This window comes from Eleginops maclovinus, chromosome 22 (assembly GCF_036324505.1).
Source record: "Eleginops maclovinus isolate JMC-PN-2008 ecotype Puerto Natales chromosome 22, JC_Emac_rtc_rv5, whole genome shotgun sequence".
Taxonomy (NCBI): domain Eukaryota; kingdom Metazoa; phylum Chordata; class Actinopteri; order Perciformes; family Eleginopidae; genus Eleginops; species Eleginops maclovinus.
In genome coordinates this window covers 23,228,531-23,247,950 of record NC_086370.1, presented here as the reverse complement: position 1 = coordinate 23,247,950, position 19,420 = coordinate 23,228,531, and the positions used below count along the sequence as shown (strand labels likewise).

General features: G+C 42.1%; 1 protein-coding gene across 1 annotated transcript in view; it reads left to right on the top strand.

Annotated features, from left to right (window-relative positions):
• kif20ba (kinesin family member 20Ba) overlaps nt 1-18,808 on the top strand; it is a 40,273-nt gene extending 21,465 nt beyond the window's left edge. The window contains 5 exon segments of the mRNA XM_063875474.1: nt 7,318-7,359; nt 12,518-12,604; nt 12,903-13,023; nt 16,752-16,891; nt 17,793-18,808. Of these exon segments, the coding sequence (XP_063731544.1) occupies nt 7,318-7,359; nt 12,518-12,604; nt 12,903-13,023; nt 16,752-16,891; nt 17,793-17,876 (474 nt within the window). The 3' untranslated portion in view covers nt 17,877-18,808.
• The last annotated feature ends 612 nt before the right edge of the window (nt 18,809-19,420 follow it).

The following is a 19,420-nucleotide window of genomic DNA, read 5'->3' as shown; positions in this document are numbered from 1 at the left end:
ACGGGGGAAGTGAAAACTGCTGAATAAAAGATGAACATTGTTTTAAGATGGCACCGATAGGAAAGCTGTTTGGAATCTGGATGAGTCTAACTTTGAGGCTCTCAAGTGTTTTTGATTACCAGTACATAAAAAAGTAAATGGGGGTAAAAAGGGTTCGCAGTACTAGAGGCGAGATGATCCAAGAGTTTCCGATAATTTAATTTAATTGTGTTAATTTATTTATGAAATATCAACTTGATTTTGTATGAAACTCTTTTTTTAATTTACCCAACAAGTGGCTCTTAGCACGAAACCACTGGACTGTCTCCTCCGAATAGGGAACGAGTCCTTACCCCAAGTGAAGGAGTCCAAGTATCTCAGGCGCTTGTGGGATGGATGGAAACAGAATGAGTCTACCTTGTCGTACAACGAGGAATAGTTTCACCTTTACTGGATCATTGGAATATGACAAACGTAGTACAGCGAAAACAAAACAAAAGGACATGCTGTGCCTTAGTGCTCAGTAGATGGAACGTATGAGGCCACTGTTGTGTATGAAAAATCCTCCCTCTGTGTTCTTTTGATGCCTTGTCCTGAGCTGGTACGATGACGATTTCACTTTTGATACCAGTGGGAGTTTTTTATCAGTGATGAAACGCCACAGAAATTCCACTAATGACTCTGTTCTGCTGACCGACCCGGGTTCAAGACAGGACTGTAACAGAGTGTTGGGGGAAGGAGATGTAAAGATGTCAGATATCATTCTGGGGATCTGGGGCACTTCAGTCAACATTTATGAATGTGAACACTTAGATGAGACGAAGGGAGACTCATTCAAATTCTCTTTGTGTGTGAAAATATGATTTTGCTTTCCGTATCTGCAGGACTATGGACAAAGCCTAACATTGGGATTGATATTTCTGTACCCTTTGTTCTGCAACCAATACCTCTTTCCATGCTTCTGCAATGACCCAGTTTCCACTTGGAAATCCTTGGAGACTCCTTCATCTGATCAGAAAAATGATACTGGGTTGGAGTATCAAGGGCCTGTCAAGGGAGTCATGGGGCTGTCAGACCATCAATGACCACTTTACAAAAGCAGACCGTAAAGATGGCTGTTGTCATGTCTAGTGCAGACAAAGAAAGACGACATGGTTCAGAGATAACAAAGAGGGAAGGTGAGCTTTCAAACAAGGGAGAAAAGTAGGGATGCACCGAAATGAAAATTCTTGGCCGAAACCGAAAACCGAAAATGAGGAAACCAAGGCCGAAAACCGAAACACCGAAATAAATTATTATTCCAATTATTAGTACCATTGCATTTATGGCTATGACTGTGTGCTAACCTTACTAAAAATCAAGGCGTTGCAATTCAAAGAATAAATAAATCACGAAATTATGAAAATATTTATTTAGAACTGACATTATGCACAATATAAAATAAAATGAAATGTTTAACTTGACCACACATGTGTAGCCTACATGAAATAATAATGTACAGGCCTGTAAACTGACTGGCCTGCTGAAATATTGTAAAATTAAATATGCTCTCTCATAAAAAAACAAAGTGCATTTAAGTCAAGTGCATCGAAACTCTTGTGAATTAAGCAGAATCTTTTGCAGCTTGAAATCTGTGTCGATCCACTGTGCAGTTAGACTGAGCATACTCGTGATGCTGACGTCTGAGCTCCATATATCGGTCGTGAAACTGATTGCTGAAATATCAGATGCCATAAGCTCATGGACGTGAGTTGCAACAACATTGAACAGCTCAGGTAAACATACGTCTGAGAAATGTCGTCTGCTCGGTATGGCATAACGGGGCTCAATGTGCTCTATCAGCCTACGAAATCCCACGTCCTCTACAACAGAGAACGGCTGATCATCTAAGGCAATGAATTCCATCATTTTTTGTGTAATGCCCTTAGCCTTGGCACCATCACTGGGAAACTTTTTGGCCTTTTCAAAAACGTCTGCCACAGACGGAGTCGGTGTGCTCGGAATGGCTTTCCTTTTCTGTGCCGCGTTTTTCTCAAATTCAGAATAGCGATCGGGATGTTTTGATTTAAGATGATGAATTAAACCCGACGTGGAAAAACTCTTTGCAGATATACCCCCTCTAGAAATTTCGGCTTTACACGTATTGCAAATTGCTATTCGTTGTTCTTTTTCAGACACAGTGAATTGCGTCCACACCGCAAACATGTTGGCCCGAGTGCTGTTCGCGGTTTTTTGCTTGCGTCATCATCACAACGTTCTGTTTCGGCCTTGTTGTTTCGGTGACAAAAGTGTTTCGGCCGAAAACAGAAAATGCACTTTTGGGCCATTTTCGGCCGAAAATTTTCGGTGGCCGAATTTTCGGTGCATCCCTAGAGAAAAGGGCCAAAACACATCGGGAAGGAAAGAGTTCAGAGGGAGGTGGAGGCAGCGCAGAGAGAATAAATTGGGGGAGATTGGTTGAGGGTTAGGGGTGGGTAGATGTCAGCCAAGGAGGAAGAAATTCAAATGAAATGAGACCGAGAGGGAGGGAGGACAGATGGAGAAAGACAGCGGAGGGAATACTGCAGTGGAGTGGAAAAAGGAGGGTAAGAAAGCACAGTGGAAAGGGGAATATAAAAGTGTCAGCAAGCAGAGATGGAGAGGGGGTCGGGGGGGAGGGGCGTTGTGATGGTGGAAGGAAAGTTAGATGTCAACATGAAAGAGAAGGAATTGTGTGCAGGGTGGTGGGATTTGAGCAGAAGTCATAAAAGAGAGCGTGAGAAACTGACCGTCGCTGCAGAGAGGCTTCAGATCTGAGAGGCGACTTAATGTACATACTGTCTTCATCAAAGACTCACTGTTTGAAATAGAGATGTATATACTACTGTTGTAGTGCACAACTGGAAACACGGCAACTCCTCTCGTGGTCGAGAAAGCTAACGCTAGGCTATAACAAAGCTACATCATGGTTGCATGGCTGTGCATCACCACCGCTAAGCTTAAGGCGGCTGATTTCGGTGTGATGTAGAACGCGTTGAATTCGAGACGTAGGAACAAGAAGTGCTAAAGTGTTCTCCTGGTTTAAGGACTCAAAACTTTCTCCTCAGTTTCTATTCATAGATCTTTTGAAGATATTTGCTGCACTGTAGAAAACCTTCCAAAGACTGCACACTTGTCAAACTTCACTGCATATGTTCATGTGTGCTCAGAACCAAGACATATAAAGTCACACCTTCCGTACTTTGGGTAATTTTCTTGTCCCATTTACGCAGCGTGTAATGGACCACAGCTAGAACTCACTGCTCCTCACAGCTTTGTAGTTCCATCACAAACTCTCGCAACTGCGTCAGGCGCCTTAGCAGAGGTTCATTTAAGAAATAACGCTATGGAAATATCTGCTGAATCGATAGTATAACAGCCAGGCAAGACAAAAACAATTATTCTGGTGTCTTCAGATTTACCCGAGGAACTCTGGTATTTGGAAATGTCACTTGCGTCACCAGTTGTGGTTTCTACAGCATTTAACATCTTCCTGGATTTTAGAACAAAATGACTAAAAGTTACACAAGGAACCTTTAACTGTCTTATTTTGGAAAAGGAACATTGGTGACCAGCATATGCAACCAAGCAAGAGGACGATAAAGTTTGATGATAGTTGGTAAAAAGTAACAGGAGATGGTGGAGACCAAACCGGAGCTGAAAGGCGAGTTCATCTAGGACTAAGTTTGACCTTAGGAACAGAAACTCCTAATGATAATTCAATGACGTGTAAATAGCCAAGAGTACATTGTGAGAGGAGAATGATGTACAGTCAGCCTGTCTTTGTTTCCTCCCTCCTTGGCTTGGTAAATGTTGCATATCATAAATACTAACGTACTACTCTTCGCCGTTCTCGCTATGAACTGATGCTCAGGTTGCTTTCGCCTAAACCTAACCCTCTGCCGTAAGCTGTTGTCGGTTCAAGTCGGATTCTGGCCTTTTTTCTTTAATGTTGATATTTCTCAGAATACGGGACTATTTCAGAATTATTCAGGATTTAGATTCAGAATATTCAATCGATTTTTTTGGGACTTCTCAGAATACTTTGACACTTGTCAGATTCTGACCTTTTTTGAAGAAGAAATTTGACCGATTTTGACTTTTCTAAATTATGCATTCTCCCCTTTTTTTCCAGAGCTTCACCATGTCTACACATTTTGATTTTCTGTAGAAGTTTGCCAGCGACCTTCTGGCGCCCATGCAAACCAAATAGGCCACCCTTGATTTTAAATTCTATATCATATGATGAAGTACACGATCTGACTCTGAGAAATTCTAAAATAGTCTTCTTCTGTTTGCCAATGCTTTTGGACCTTCCTCTACTGCCTCCCTGCGGTTCACCCCTAGTTTCAACTCCTCTTGATCGAGCACTCTCTTCAACGCTCTAGCAGATTGTTAGTTGTGAATAAGAGCCAGTTTTTGGGGCCGTGTGCAGCCAATGCAGTGGAAGCACGATGTCGGGCACCGGCTCCGAACCAGCCCTGGAACTGCTTTGATGAAACATGGGTGAATAAGATCACCACATGTCTGAAAAACTGCCCTCACTCAAACTAGTACTGTGTTTTTGGAAGACCTCGAGTTTCCTAAAATGGATCATTATTTTCCCAACAGGTTTTGTATGTTTAATATATAAAGTTCCCAGTGTCGCTTCACGGTGAAACTCATGCATGTAAAAGACAAAACAGCACATCCCTTCACTCAGTCTCTCTCTGTGAGTCTGTCTGACAGCAGGATGTTGGCCTGTCCTTGATTCAGCGCTCGGCAGTGAGCAGGTTCAGCGCTGATTAATGAGACGACGCTTAATAGAGTCTCACAGAGGTCAGAGAGAGAGAGAGAGAGTCCGACTGCACTGATGGATAAATGCTGAAGTCGTCCGAGCTTTTAGACGCAATTGCACATTTGCAAATTCTCAGGCAGTCATATTGAAACAACAAACCATCCATCCCTGCTCCGTTTCACTCTTTAGCTCTCCATTAATTGGATAGAGTGAGTATTTATGCAGCGCGAGTCTCTTTTTGGCTGATGTTGTTGTGATGCATCAACTCAAATGTGGAGGAAAGTGCAGACAAAGTACAGCGTTAAATAAACTGTCTTGTTGTGGAGTGTGGATTACCTGCGACTAAGCCGTAGGATATCTGTTTGTGTTTGCACTCATTCATTAAATATGAGACATATGGGCTGAACATCACGTAATGGAGGAAAACATCAGTTTCAATGTGCTTTGTGAAACATTTATTCAAGACCTTGTCATTTAGAAAAGAGGGACATTTGAGAAGAGCTCTCTTCAGTTTTAAGCAGGTCACTGTGGAGGTGTTGGACAGGGAAAACATTGTTCAACTCGAGTACCTGGACTCCACTCAAGTAGGCGCCTTCTACTCTGTCCAGTTATAATAAATCATCCGGGCTTTAACCGTTCGCAGAGATGATCGAGTGGTTCTGTTCAGTCAAGTGTGTTTCCAGTAGAGAAGGGAAATAAAGGAACTACAAAGGATCGTATTTTCTGAGTTCTCTCTTTATGTTTGACTTTTCAGAAATTTGACTCGTTTCCGATTTCTTACTTTATTTTCAAACTTCTGATTTTTCTCAGTAACACTTCACTTGAATGGGTGTTCATAAGACTGACATAACGTGGTCATAACCATGACATCACACCCGTCTTAAACATGAATGAATACTTATGGCGGTTGTCGTTAAGTGTCATTCGGTAAGTGATGTCACTTTTGATGCTAAGGTGACATTGTTTGGGATGTCCTTGACATAAACCAAGACAACAAAACCATCATAAACATGTCAGCAGACCGAAATATATGGAGGTCTGCTATGACATGTTTATGACAGGTTCTGTTGTCTTGGTTTATGTCAAGTTGTCATAACAAGGACATCTCAAACAATGCCACCTTTGCATCAGAAGTGACATAACTTACTGAATGACATTTAACGACAACGGTCATCAGTATTCATTCATGTTTAGGTGTGATGGTTATGACAGTGTTATGACACCCTTCAAGTAAAGTGTTTCCTGTTTCTCTGAATTGACTTATTTTTCTAAATGTTGACTTTTTTCAGAATTCTCTTTTTTTTAAATTAAGATTTTTTCTGGATTCTGAATGTTTTCAGAATATTCAATTGATCTTCTTTTTTAAAAATTTGAATTCTTTCAGAGCTTTACTCCTTTCAGAATTCTTCATTTTTTTTAGGGTTCTCACCTTTTTCAGAAATTTGACAGATTTGGACTTTTCAAAATTATAAATTCTCCCCATTTTTTTCTCTTAGCTTCACCAGGTATGTGCATTCACGTTTAGATGCTCCTGCAACTTTCTGGCGCCCATGCAAACCAAATGGGCCGTTCACACAGGGCGCGTAACACCTGACTTGCGACAGTTTTGGCACCATTCTATTTCTCTGCTAGAATCTGGCATGACAATCCACTGTTGATTAATTCTGTATTATATGGTGATGTAAATGATCTGATTCTGAGAAATTCTAAAATATTCTTCTCCTGTTTGCCAATGCTTTTGGACTTTCCTCCCCTCTCCCTGTGGTTCACCCCTAGTTTCAACTCCTCTTGATCAAGCACTCTCTTCAACTCCAAGTGAGCACAAATAAAAGCAGTCTTATGGCCTCAAAATACATCAAGAGACCTTAATGGAAACCACATCGGCACTTCAATCTTGAACAATACTTCTACTGCTTCCATTTTGGTTATGTATGTGTTTTCTTCCAGTGGCCTGAGACTCAGGACTAAGATATGACTCTTGGGGTTCAACAGAGCTTGATTTAGACATGCCGCACCCTATGGTGGCTCCACTTTTACCCAATCCCATCAGGAACTGAACCATATCAACTTTTAATGCTCCTTTCGACATGACATGAAACGTTAACCCACGTCAGTGCCTCCATCTCCTTGGTGTCTCAAATGGGTCATAACTAACTCACAATCCAGCTGAAGAGCCACATGGGTTGTTACTTGTGTGAATGTGTATTGTTGGCGGTTAGCAGAGAGTGCTGTGAACAGATCATCTAAATGTGATAAATATGCATAAGTCATTACACATCCATCACTGTGCATATCGTATAAGCGTTTTAGAAGTTACACAGGAGTTGTTATGCTGAATAAGCACCATAACCTGTGTGTGTGGTTGACTGTAAGTAATTACATAGAACCAATGCTTGCTAGTAATGTTCAAAACGTCCTTCGTTCCAGTTTCTCTGTTCTGTTTATACTCAGTGGGTTTGCAATTAGCTCTTAAAGTCTTCAGAGTAATTAGTGTATTGATCAACTGTAGACTACATTTTAATCAAGTTCTTTTCTTTCTGAAGTCTCACATCTTTAGGCGGAGTAAACGAGGAACAACACGCAAGGTATTGTATTCTTTCCTAAGAAACGGCGTCATAATTTCATCCTCCCATAATCATAACCATACGTTCCCCATCACAGTCACATCATCTCCCACAGTAGTATACTAGCTCTACCATTTCTCTTTCTCACCGTGAAGGACCATCAGAGTGCTTCTCACCAGCAGACTGCTGCTCTAACTCTCCCAACAAATCCAGCAGAGAGTAATTGGAAAACTCTCTGCTTAGAGACAAAGTTGTTTTCACCTCTGGTTTGTTCATTGGCTCCTGGCCAGCCGGACACAGAATGAGCAGAACCCAGGACGTGATTGGGAAGACCTCTCCGTCCAACCTTCCCTGTGTCGGTACAGATTTGAAAACATCTGGCTGAACTCCCCTTGCATCCCACCAATGAGGATGTTAATATGGGATGATTGTTGGCCATTTACCCGTTTCCATGCTTCAGAGCAAAGTGACTCACGCCTGAAGACGCCGCCTTCATTCATTCGTCCAATCATTATTGTGCAGTGTCACAGAGTCCCTCCGGTATTCACCCTCAATGAAAAGTTCCTTCCATGATGCTAATGTGGTGCGACCTTGTGCTGCAGTATAGGGCTAATGGCCCAGTTAAATGTCCCCTATATAGATGTGGAGGAATAGTTTCTGTAGGAATATGCACTTACTTTCTGAGCGTGTTGGGAAGCTTCTTATAATACCATTCAGTCGTGCAGCTCGGTACTTCTATATCAATCAAATCCACATTTAACCTTTAGTTTGGTTGCTTTTTTCCCCAGGATTCTCGCTTTTCAGATATTCTGGCCTTTTTCCAGAATACTGTCTTTTACCTTTTCATCTTTTCCCCCCAAAAAGAAATGATGATCTTTTTTTCAAACATCGAAGTCTCGGACGCTTTCTTTCCGAGTTCTGACTTTTTTTTCTCAAAATGTTGACTTTTCTGAGCACTGTGATGTTTGACAGATTTCCAACTCTGTTTTTAAATTTACTTTTTTCAGACATTTTATATTTTTTCACATTTCTGACTTTTTCTCAGTTGTCACTTTTTTTTCAAATTCAGGATTCAGATTTTTTTCTCCTAATATTGACTTTCTCCCCAACAATTTCACATTAGACTTATTTCAGATTTATGGCACGACAAATTCTGACTTCTCGGAACGCTGAGCTTTTTTCAAAATGTTTATTTCTCAGAATTTGGACTTTTTTCAAAACGTTCACTATTTTTTCAATTGTTCTTTTTGACTTCTTCAAAATTCAGATCCTTTTCACAATTCTGAAATCTTTTCCAAATTGACATTTTTTATCAGAAATTTCTCATTTTCAGATTTCTGACTTTTCCCCCAATTATGACTTTTTTTCAAACTTCAGGCATTCTCAGAATTCGTGGCCAGAGAATAGTTTTTGAAACGTGTAGTCGAGCTTTGGTGTGTGTGCTGTTGTAGCGAAAGACTTTTGATCTCTTTGGGGAAAACAATCTATCCATGTCCTGTCCCTCCTGCAGGGGGGGGTCAGGGTTGAGTTGTAGCCACAGAGCAGTGCTCCTGAAAATTGTTAGGATTCTTGTTCAAGGACCCTTGAGCGGATAACTTGGGGTCAAAGTGTAGAATTCCTATTACAGGTCGGCTTGTACGACCACAGGTACAAATGTTCCCAGCAGTGTGGAGTGGAATCACTTATCCCCGTTCGCTGTGCACAGTCGGGCAGTAACAGATTGAAAAATAACAGATGTCAACAGCTTCAAATGTGAAAACTAAAAGGAGTACTGCAGCACTTTGATGCCTAACAACTAAAAGTTGATAAGATGTAATTAGAGTTCAAACGTGTCATTCCTACAGTGACTGCGATGTGAATCAGCTGAACCTTTACTGTGTGCTTAAAATATTGAATTCAAACGATGAAGACGGTAACTATTCCAACCTCGACATCATTGTTCTCCAACCTCCGTGCATCAGAGGGAGGGAAGCTTTTATCCTCAGGCGAACAAAGACCGGCCCCTTTCATGCTCCAGTTATTCAAGGGAATCTTGGTTGATCTTTGCACAGTGTGCGTTCGTTCAGTGAAGCAGATCAGTATCCCTCACCAGTGTCAGTGTTCTGATACTATCTGAAGTTGGGACACTTATCTAACTTTTCATGTAAGCTTTTGTATTTCTAATTAACATTTTCATAATCATTTAGCATGGGAAGGTTGCTCTTTCTGTGCTGCTTCCAATCTTCTGTTCAAAGTCTTAGTTTTTTAAAGTAATTATATTGTCAAAATCAGTGGAGTAATGTAAAGTTAATTGCTCCCTCTTAAATAGAGTGCTCGTATTTCATCCATGTGACGCGCAGGCAGGGCGCTTCCTATCTGATGGCTCTGACATCTGTAGGCAGCGACCCAGCAGCTGATGTTCATCTGCCATCCACACCCCAGCACCGTTCACTTTGTCTCCCAGATAATGGAGTGCAGGAACATGTAAACCGGCACAATGAGAGCACGCACCATCAGATGAACGGCCTCCCTTGGCACACAATTGTTATCTCTTCTGTTCTTCCAGTCCCTCCTGCGACTCCCCCTTATCCTCTCTGCGTCTTCACCGTGCCTCCCCTCTGTCCGTCTGTCGAGCAGATGAGCTCATAATGATTTATTGACGACGTGGTGTTCTCCTTCTCTTCAGAGGAGACATCGACGCTGTCCCAGAAAACCTTTATCTGTAGTTTTAGATATTGGGATTTTGGTGTTGGTGTAGTCTGTTGACCCATCAGAAATAGCCAAAGTGATACTCCTACAGTGAAGTGTTTTGTGCCTGCCACTCGTCCCCCGCAGACCCACCTGACATCCATCCCCTATTTATCTCCGTAAGCTGTCTCTGCCCTCTGACCAGACATCTGACCCCATCTCCATATTCCTGGACTCATTAAACCCTTTCTGACCAGCAGAGATATTGTAATGACAACAGCGATGTTTATTTTTGATTGTTACTCTGCGGGATTAGAATCTGTTCTTCAGAAACCGTCTCCACATCTCCGCCTCGCTCTGTCTTCTCTCCACCTTTCTTTGTCAACAGTCTTGATCCACATTATCTCATGCCTCATTTACTTTCTCCACACGCTCCCTCTATCATCTCATCTCTCTCACACACACACACACACACACACACACACACACACACACACACACACACACACACACACACACACACACACACACACACACTTCTTGTTTACTTTCTCCAATTACGGTTTATCGTTATCACTAATCACTACACTACTCATCTGTATCTTTCCACTTCGTTCTTCCTCTCTCTCACACACACACACACTCACACACACTCACTCTCACACACACACACACACACACACACACACACACACTCTTCAGCTCCATTATGTACTTTCTTCACATTTGTGTCTCTAGAAATCTACCCTCCCTCGTTTTTAAGACCTCCCATGAGTCACCGATGACTCCACATGCTTGACCCTCCTTCTGCTTTTTAAAACGGAGTGTGTTTACCCTTGCTCAAAGCCCACTCCTCTGCCCGGTTGCTACGCCCCCGAAAAGGTCAGCTAGTTTTGAGTCAGAATTGTGTTTGTGGGAGGCTGTTATACTGCTGCAGCTTTAAGGATAAAGGGAAGATATTTGAATCCTGACGCCAAGATCACAACGAGGAACCAATGGAAAACCAAACGTAAGAAAGACAAGAAGTTACCAAAGATTTAACCACACAACCACATCTGAGTCTTTGAGAGGAGTAGTAAGTGAAATAAATCCAGTTGCTTTCCCAAGATTATCAATGAGGCTCCATCCCTGAACTGGCCCCAGTGGTGGACTGGAGCGGTTAAACAGCTCTGCGCTGCCGTTGTGTTTCGATGGAGAGAGCGGTGCCATTCGACGAGGCGAAAGCTCCGCCCTTGACGTTGCTCAAAATCCCTATTATATTAACTTAGCTCTTGCTTACCGTTGACCTTTTGACGCGCAACCAATCAGACAGCAGCTGTAACGGGAGGTACCCCTAGAAATGAAACTTCCCTGGCTTTTGCTTGTTCTGAGGAAACCAGATGTTTTGTTGAGACAGGCAGCTAACCCTTTAAGTAACACTCGGGATGTTGTTAAATGTTATTTTACACCATCATGGCATCCATCAGGAGGCCGCCCGGGGGAATACGGTCAGATGCCTTTCTGGCAGGAAGAAATCCCCGGGGCTTTAAAAATAAATGTGTTTTGTTTTTGATACTGTTAAAAACATTTCCCTTTACCTTTTCTTTTCCTGAAAGCCAAAAGCTTGGATGATATTTAGTATTTACAGTGCCCTCCAGAATTATTGGCACCCTTTCAGTAAAAAGAAGATGCAGAAGCTGTCTGTGTTGTTTCCCTCGTATTTAATTCAAAATATTAACATTTTTTGACTAACTTGATTAACTTGATTAACTTGTTTTGCTCATTTTTCACCAAAGGGGTGCCAATAACTCTGGAGGGCACTGTATAGAAAAGATTAGCATAGCACTGTCTGTCATAAGGATAGAAACAAGACCTTAAACTGCAGAACACTCCGTGTATTTGTTACGCTCAAATCCAATATTTTCCGCACATCTCTGACAACAGAATCTCGTTGGAGAGAAAATTCAGATTAATGGTGTGTTTGGGAGACAGCCACACAACCTGTGTTGACTGGTACCAGTTGAGCTTGTCAGAACTCAGGCAGGTAAATTACACTCAATTGCAGCCTGTTCTGTTTTCTCCTCTTGCACATTATTCCGGCTGGTAAAATGGTAAAAGTGGGACTGAGCGACCGCCGAGGACGCCGCACAAAAACGGACTGAATGTTTTTCTCCTGATGTCTGCTTTCATTACGGGTCTCCATCTCAACAAACAGTCACGTCGTTATGAAACATTTTGTGGTTCATTTTTAGTTGCTTTCCATCCTCTCTGCTCGTTGGGCTAGTTAGATAAATAGGTGGGTGGATTAGTAGGTATGGTAGGTAGGCAGATGGATGGGTGGGTGGATTAGTAGGTATGGTAGGTAGGCAGGTGGATGGACGGATGCTTTAAGTAGTGAAATGTAATACATGATATCCTGGGATGTAGTGTCAGTAGGCTGCATTATTACTAATCCTCTGGTCCAGGTGACTCGGCACACACTGACTTTGTTGATGTGTGTGTCTTCATTTTGTTTGTCCTTGTGTGTTTGTAGGAAGAAGTGGAGGCGGAGAACAAGAGGAACACTCGGACCAAACTGACGCCGAAGCCGAAGCCGAAGCCGACCCCGCACAGAGAGGAGGTGACAGACACACACACACACACACACACACACACACAGCTGTCAAACACATGCATCAACATGGTGCTCAGATACATCCTGAACACGCATTAACATCAATAATTGTACGCTCATACTAACGGGGAACACTGATTCATCATGCAGACGCTCACTGTGAGAACAGGAGGTCATCAGCCTTCGGTCTGTGGCTTTTACACCATGATAATTCATCTGGCTTCATTACGCTCGTGCTGTAAGCCACATGTAGCTCTTCTCGCTGTGGATGCTAACGTGCTAACGGTTCTCTGTCTGTGATCAGAGCTCCTCCTCCACAGCGTGTCACCATGACTCCCAGAGCACCATCCGCAGCAGAAAGGAAGGAACGCTGCAGAAGATCGGAGACTTCCTGCAGAGCTCCCCCACGCTGCTCGGCACCAAAGGTCAGTGTATTTACGTCGAGGGGTTTCACTTATCTCGCCCTAAAAGTAAATGGATCGGAGAAGAGTTTTTCAAAAGGGTTGCCTCAGTTTTACTTCAGCTGGTGACACAAGCTTTTATTTATCTCTACAGGTGAGTTACAGACTTGGAGGTGAAAGCACAACGAAGCACTGCTTATCGGCGCTAGAGAGCCATTTTGATCAGAGACCCCCAAAATACTGTGCAAAAAGTCCTTTGAGAACAACTACATTAACCAGCTGTTTCAGGAAATACCCGGGTCTTTTTAGAAGGTTTTAAACAATATATTAGTGAGAATCTTCAATGAAATACAAAGGGACGATGGGGAGATTAACACGGCTGGTTCTGGCTTCTTCAGGGGATTTGTTGGCAGTAGAAACGTCCCTGACTATAAGTCTGGTTTAGTTTAGCACGTAGAGATGTAATCTTGTTGAGCGAATGAGCGTCTGCATTTTAAACGATCTGCAAATTAGCTAGAAGGGGAAAAGCAAATGTGAGCTCTGCACTAATTATATACAGAATAGACGCAGATCCTCACTAAAGAGGGCAGGTGCTGAGAGCAAGGTGAGCAGACTGAGAACAATGGAGTCTCTCTGCAGGGCTCCTGTGCTCAGAGTTACTGCACAGAGGTGACATTTGGATCTGCTCTTCATCACACTGCGCCCTCAGCAGAAATAATGCAATATATCCAGGAAATCAGATTATCTAATGGCTTCAATATTCATCAAGAAGAACACAAAGGTTATTGGCTGTAGGCTTTTTATGACCAATCTGCGACCAACTGAACTCGCTCAAGTTCTACCATGACATCATCAATGGTGATTACATGCAAGCTAGAAGTGATGGCGAGGAGGCGGGGCTTATCTCCATGTAGAAACCAACACAAGTAACATATTTGATCATGAGTTAATTGTAATACACGTATCAAAATGATGCTGAAATAACCATATATTGATACCAATTAGTGAAAACCACGAGTTAATGCTCTGGCGAGTGTGTCCGCAAGACTGCAGGGAAACGTACAATGTTTTCTGAATGGAGATCTGGTGGATCAGGCTAGGCTAACATGTAGCTGCTCCGTCCACACTCTGTTGTTTGTACACATACATACATACATACATGTCCTCCAGGTCCTGAATACGTACGCAGAACTGTGAGCTCTATGCTGTTGCCGACAGGTGGAGATTCTCACTGCTGATTTGCTTTCGGTAGATATCTTCATGCTAATTTCTGGCTCGAGTTGAACATTTTTAACTCTTGCTTCATTCACGCCGTGTCATTCTAAGGCATATTGGCATCTATCAGGTTCTTTGCATTGACTGAACGTGTGGAAATGAACACAGATTTAAAAATTCTGATGTGTAAAATGTATGTAAATATCAAACCGTAATCTGCACGGTAACTGTGCTGCCGTGAAGTCTCCAAAGCCCGCTCATATTTACAGTAAATCCTCCAGAGTACATTTTTATTCATTCACCAGCAGCCGCGCTGATAACATCCAGGAGGCAATCGCAGGCCCAGATGGGCTTTTAGGGTTTAATAAAGTTCACAGTTTTTGCAGAAACACAGCCCGGCACACTCAAGGACAAACCTGCGAGTTCCTGCCGGAGTGTTTTAGCAAACAGGTTGGACAGAGTATAACGGGGCAAGGGCAGCGGAGTTTGGGAGTCTAATGATGGCTTAGAGGGGAACGCCGGAGAGTCATCTCTGAGCGGGGAGGAGAGGCTCTTACCCTCGGTCGGTTAATTGTTGCCCCGGGGTTCTCCAGAGGAGAGTGAAATGTGTTTCTAGCAACTCATCCTCTCTTTCTGCTGCTGCTGTTCCCAGATCTAGGAACTTTATTATTCCACTTCTTCCAGCACCTTTTCTTCATCTTCTCCTGCTGATGTTCAGGTGTATATCAGTATGTAGAGTCTCTACTTTAAAGAGTCCTCTCCTGCTGATGTTCAGGTGTATATCAGTATGTAGAGTCTCTACTTTAAAGAGTCCTCTCCTGCTGATGTTCAGGTGTATATCAGTATGTAGTGTCTCTACTTTAAAGAGTCCTCTCCTGCTGATGTTCAGGTGTATATCAGTATGTAGAGTCTCTACTTTAAAGAGTCCTCTCCTGCTGATGTTCAGGTGTATATCAGTATGTAGAGTCTCTACTTTAAAGAGTCCTCTCCTGCTGATGTTCAGGTGTATATCAGTATGTAGAGTCTCTACTTTAAAGAGTCCTCTCCTGCTGATGTTCAGGTGTATATCAGTATGTAGAGTCTCTACTTTAAAGAGTCCTCTCCTGCTGATGTTCAGGTGTATATCAGTATGTAGAGTCTCTACTTTAAAGAGTCCTCTCCTGCTGATGTTCAGGTGTATATCAGTATGTAGAGTCTCTACTTTAAAGAGTCCTCTCCTGCTGATGTTCAGGTGTATATCAGTATGTAGAGTCTCTACTTTAAAGAGTCCTCTCCTGCTGATGTTCAGGTGTATATCAGTATGTAGTGTCTCTACTTTAAAGAGTCCTCTCCTGCTGATGTTCAGGTGTATATCAGTATGTAGAGTCTCTACTTTAAAGAGTCCTCTCCTGCTGATGTTCAGGTGTATATCAGTATGTAGAGTCTCTACTTTAAAGAGTCCTCTCCTGCTGATGTTCAGGTGTATATCAGTATGTAGAGTCTCTACTTTAAAGAGTCCTCTCCTGCTGATGTTCAGGTGTATATCAGTATGTAGTGTCTCTACTTTAAAGAGTCCTCTCCTGCTGATGTTCAGGTGTATATCAGTATGTAGAGTCTCTACTTTAAAGAGTCCTCTCCTGCTGATGTTCAGGTGTATATCAGTATGTAGAGTCTCTACTTTAAAGAGTCCTCTCCTGCTGATGTTCAGGTGTGTATCAGTATGTAGAGTCTCTACTTTAAAGAGTCCTCTCCTGCTGATGTTCAGGTGTATATCAGTATGTAGCGTCTCTACTTTAAAGAGTCCTCTCCTGCTGATGTTCAGGTGTATATCAGTATGTAGAGTCTCTACTTTAAAGAGTCCTCTCCTGCTGATGTTCAGGTGTGTATCAGTATGTAGTGTCTCTACTTTAAAGAGTCCTCTCCTGCTGATGTTCAGGTGTATATCAGTATGTAGAGTCTCTACTTTAAAGAGTCCTCTCCTGCTGATGTTCAGGTGTATATCAGTATGTAGTGTCTCTACTTTAAAGAGTCCTCTCCTGCTGATGTTCAGGTGTATATCAGTATGTATCGTCTCTACTTTAAAGAGTCCTCTCCTGCTGATGTTCAGGTGTATATCAGTATGTAGTGTCTCTACTTTAAAGAGTCCTCTCCTGCTGATGTTCAGGTGTATATCAGTATGTAGCATCTCTACTTTAAAGAGTCCTCTCCTGCTGATGTTCAGGTGTATATCAGTATGTAGAGTCTCTATTTTAAAGAGTCCTCTCCTGCTGATGTTCAGGTGTATATCAGTATGTATCGTCTCTACTTTAAAGAGTCCTCTCCTGCTGATGTTCAGGTGTATATCAGTATGTAGTGTCTCTACTTTAAAGAGTCCTCTCCTGCTGATGTTCAGGTGTATATCAGTATGTATCGTCTCTACTTTAAAGAGTCCTCTCCTGCTGATGTTTATACTCGGTTCTCCATCATGAAATTAATCAGTCTAAGCGTATCGATCTGAATCTGAGTGAAGAATCTCTTCAGCGTTTTCCTCCGGTTTGAAAGTGTCTGTCTCTCTGCAGCCAAGAAGATGATGAGTCTGGTGAGCGGTCGCTGTGATGCAGACTCAGCAGCCTCCTCTTCATCGCTCAGAGCCAAGAGGAAACAAAGGAAACTGTACACACCTGAGATCTCCTCCCCTATGGACATGCCCTACCACCCAGTAAGTGTCATATTGTTTTTCTCTGAGATATTTTTTCAGTCAATAAATTTGGAGTTCTGAGATATTTTTTCCTGAAAGTCAGAATTGTGTGAAAATATATATTTAGTGTCAGATTTGTTCCTGAAATATAAACATTTGAGATGTCTTTATTTATTGTGTTCTGGGAATTAATTCAGGAAAATCCAAATTCAGACTTAAATCTCAGAATTTTGATTTTTTCTGAAAAATATGAAATATTCTGGAAATCCAAGAATTCTGAAAAGAGAAATGTTTTCATTTAATCCATTTTCTTTGCTTTAAAAAAAACTATCTCAGTCAAATATAAATGTGTTGGACATGCTGGGTTATACGTGTGGCTGGTGTAATGCAATAGAGGGGAAATAGTTCCTGCATGAAGTCTGTGGGTTTCTGCAGAGACACATTCCGGATGAGTTTTTGTCAATGTATTTTTTGATAAACATTGCAGTGTAGTTTCCGTTAGTTTTGAGAGAAGGCAGATGTCTGTCCGTTGCAGCAACGTGACTGTGCCGTTATATTTAATGCACGACACCGTTTGTCACACTGTGAGTCTACAAGCTGCACAGTTTTCATCCCTTTCTCCTGCACCTCTCGTCAATGTAACGCCTCTTCTTCCTCAGCGCCTTGATAAGAGATTCCCTGACAGCCCGGAGAGAACGAGCAGGGCTGCACTGTGTTCATTTCATGGGCTTAAAATCTTCCCAAAAGCTGCTTAGTTTCAGGTTGTTGACACCGATAACGGTGCAATCACTCCATGTTAATATCATGATTGCTCGACGTGATGAGCCCATCAGCTCATCCTCTAAACCTTTGTTGTCTCTGTGTTTATAAGCCTACCCTTTTTCCACACAACACACTTTTAACAATCCTTTCCTTTCCACAGATAATCAGCAGAACGCCGGAGGAGAAAGAGAGCGACCATCAGACCATTAAGAGGTGTCTTCGCCAGCGGACCAGTAGAAAATAAGCCTCCTTATTCACCCACGCTCTGACGAGAGGAAGGAAGCATTCAGCTATTGCCTTAGTAAATCTCAAAAGACAATTACATAGAGAGTCACGATCTGGTCACATGGCTAGGTTTTAGGAACAGTTCAGCCTTTTGTTTGTGAGATTCTTCTGGGTTATTCCTTTACGATACTCAGTAAGTAGTATAAAACACACTCAGCACTCCGAAGCTGTTTAATCATTCTGAACTTTGATGTGCAATAGTTTCCCTCGAATGTCTTCTTTGGTGTTGGTCATTTTCTTTTCATTGTCCGTTTTCTTGTTGTTAGTTATCTTCTAAAGATTATTTCTAAAAGAATCAAAGCTGCTATTAGAGCTGTTCTATTTTTCCCATTTATTCCCAACGATTCTGAAAGAATTCTGACTTTTGTTTTATGTTTTTGAAAATCTCTAAATTCTGAGACTTAATTTAGAATTAATAAAAATAAACCCCAAAAAAGAATGATGTTCTGAGGTTTTTCTAAAAGCCCTGGAATCTTCTGAGTAAAAATAAGTGCTTTAGGTTGGTCTCATTACTTTGTTGAATTTCACTTTTCTTTGCCTCAGAATCAAAGTATTTTTTCACATTTGTGACTTTTTTTTTCTCCTTGGTTATTTCTTGAACAAATCTAATCCCTAATGTTCTTCCTTATATGTTAGATATTCAAAAGCTGTATTATTTGTAGTATTTAGAGGTAAAACCACACTACTCACTAACCTCCATCTGTATACTTTGTCCCTTCGAACAAACCGCACCCTGAAGTAGTTCTGCGTTCACGCTGACATCCCTGATGTCAGTCTTCTGCACTTTTTCTTTATCATTACCTTTTTTTGTTATCATGTTGTTCTCTTTTTTTCAAAAGATGTTTTCAAAGTCTTATAAGTAATTTAATAAAAAAGTAAACTGCCTTGAAATGATGTTTCTCTATGAGCACAGGTGGAACACTCGCTCTGGGTTTTAGACACTAGTCATTTGACTTCATCCCACCGTGAGACGACACTAGCAGGGGATTTTCTAGAAATATATAGAATGATTAGTTACCCGGTTTAGACAAAACCCTGACTATTGTTCTCTAGTTTAAGTGATAACCCCCCCAGCCCGTTCTGCCCCTCTGAGTCTGGACCACCGGGACCTCCATGGCAGTAATCTTTACTCAACTGATTTCAAAGAATCAGATCAAATGATCGGTATTAGTCAGAACTGTGACTCCACTTTCCAGGAACGCAATTTAAATGATCACATCTAATGATGAGTCCAGTCTGCCCACCGTGGTTGTAACCCTCCCCCCCCCCCCCCCCTGTCTGGACTCGTTACCATGGCTGTAACCCTCACTGTCGCCTCATGACCTGAGGTAACTTCAGAGGAGCTTTGGAGAACTCAGAGAGACAAACGAGTCCGTGTGTGTGTGTGTGTGTGTTGTTGCTGATGTCAGAGATGTCCGGACCATTCGTCCACACACTGACAGTGTTACTAACTCATGCTGTGAGGAGTGTGTGTGTGTGTGTGGGAGAGAGAAGCTTCCATTC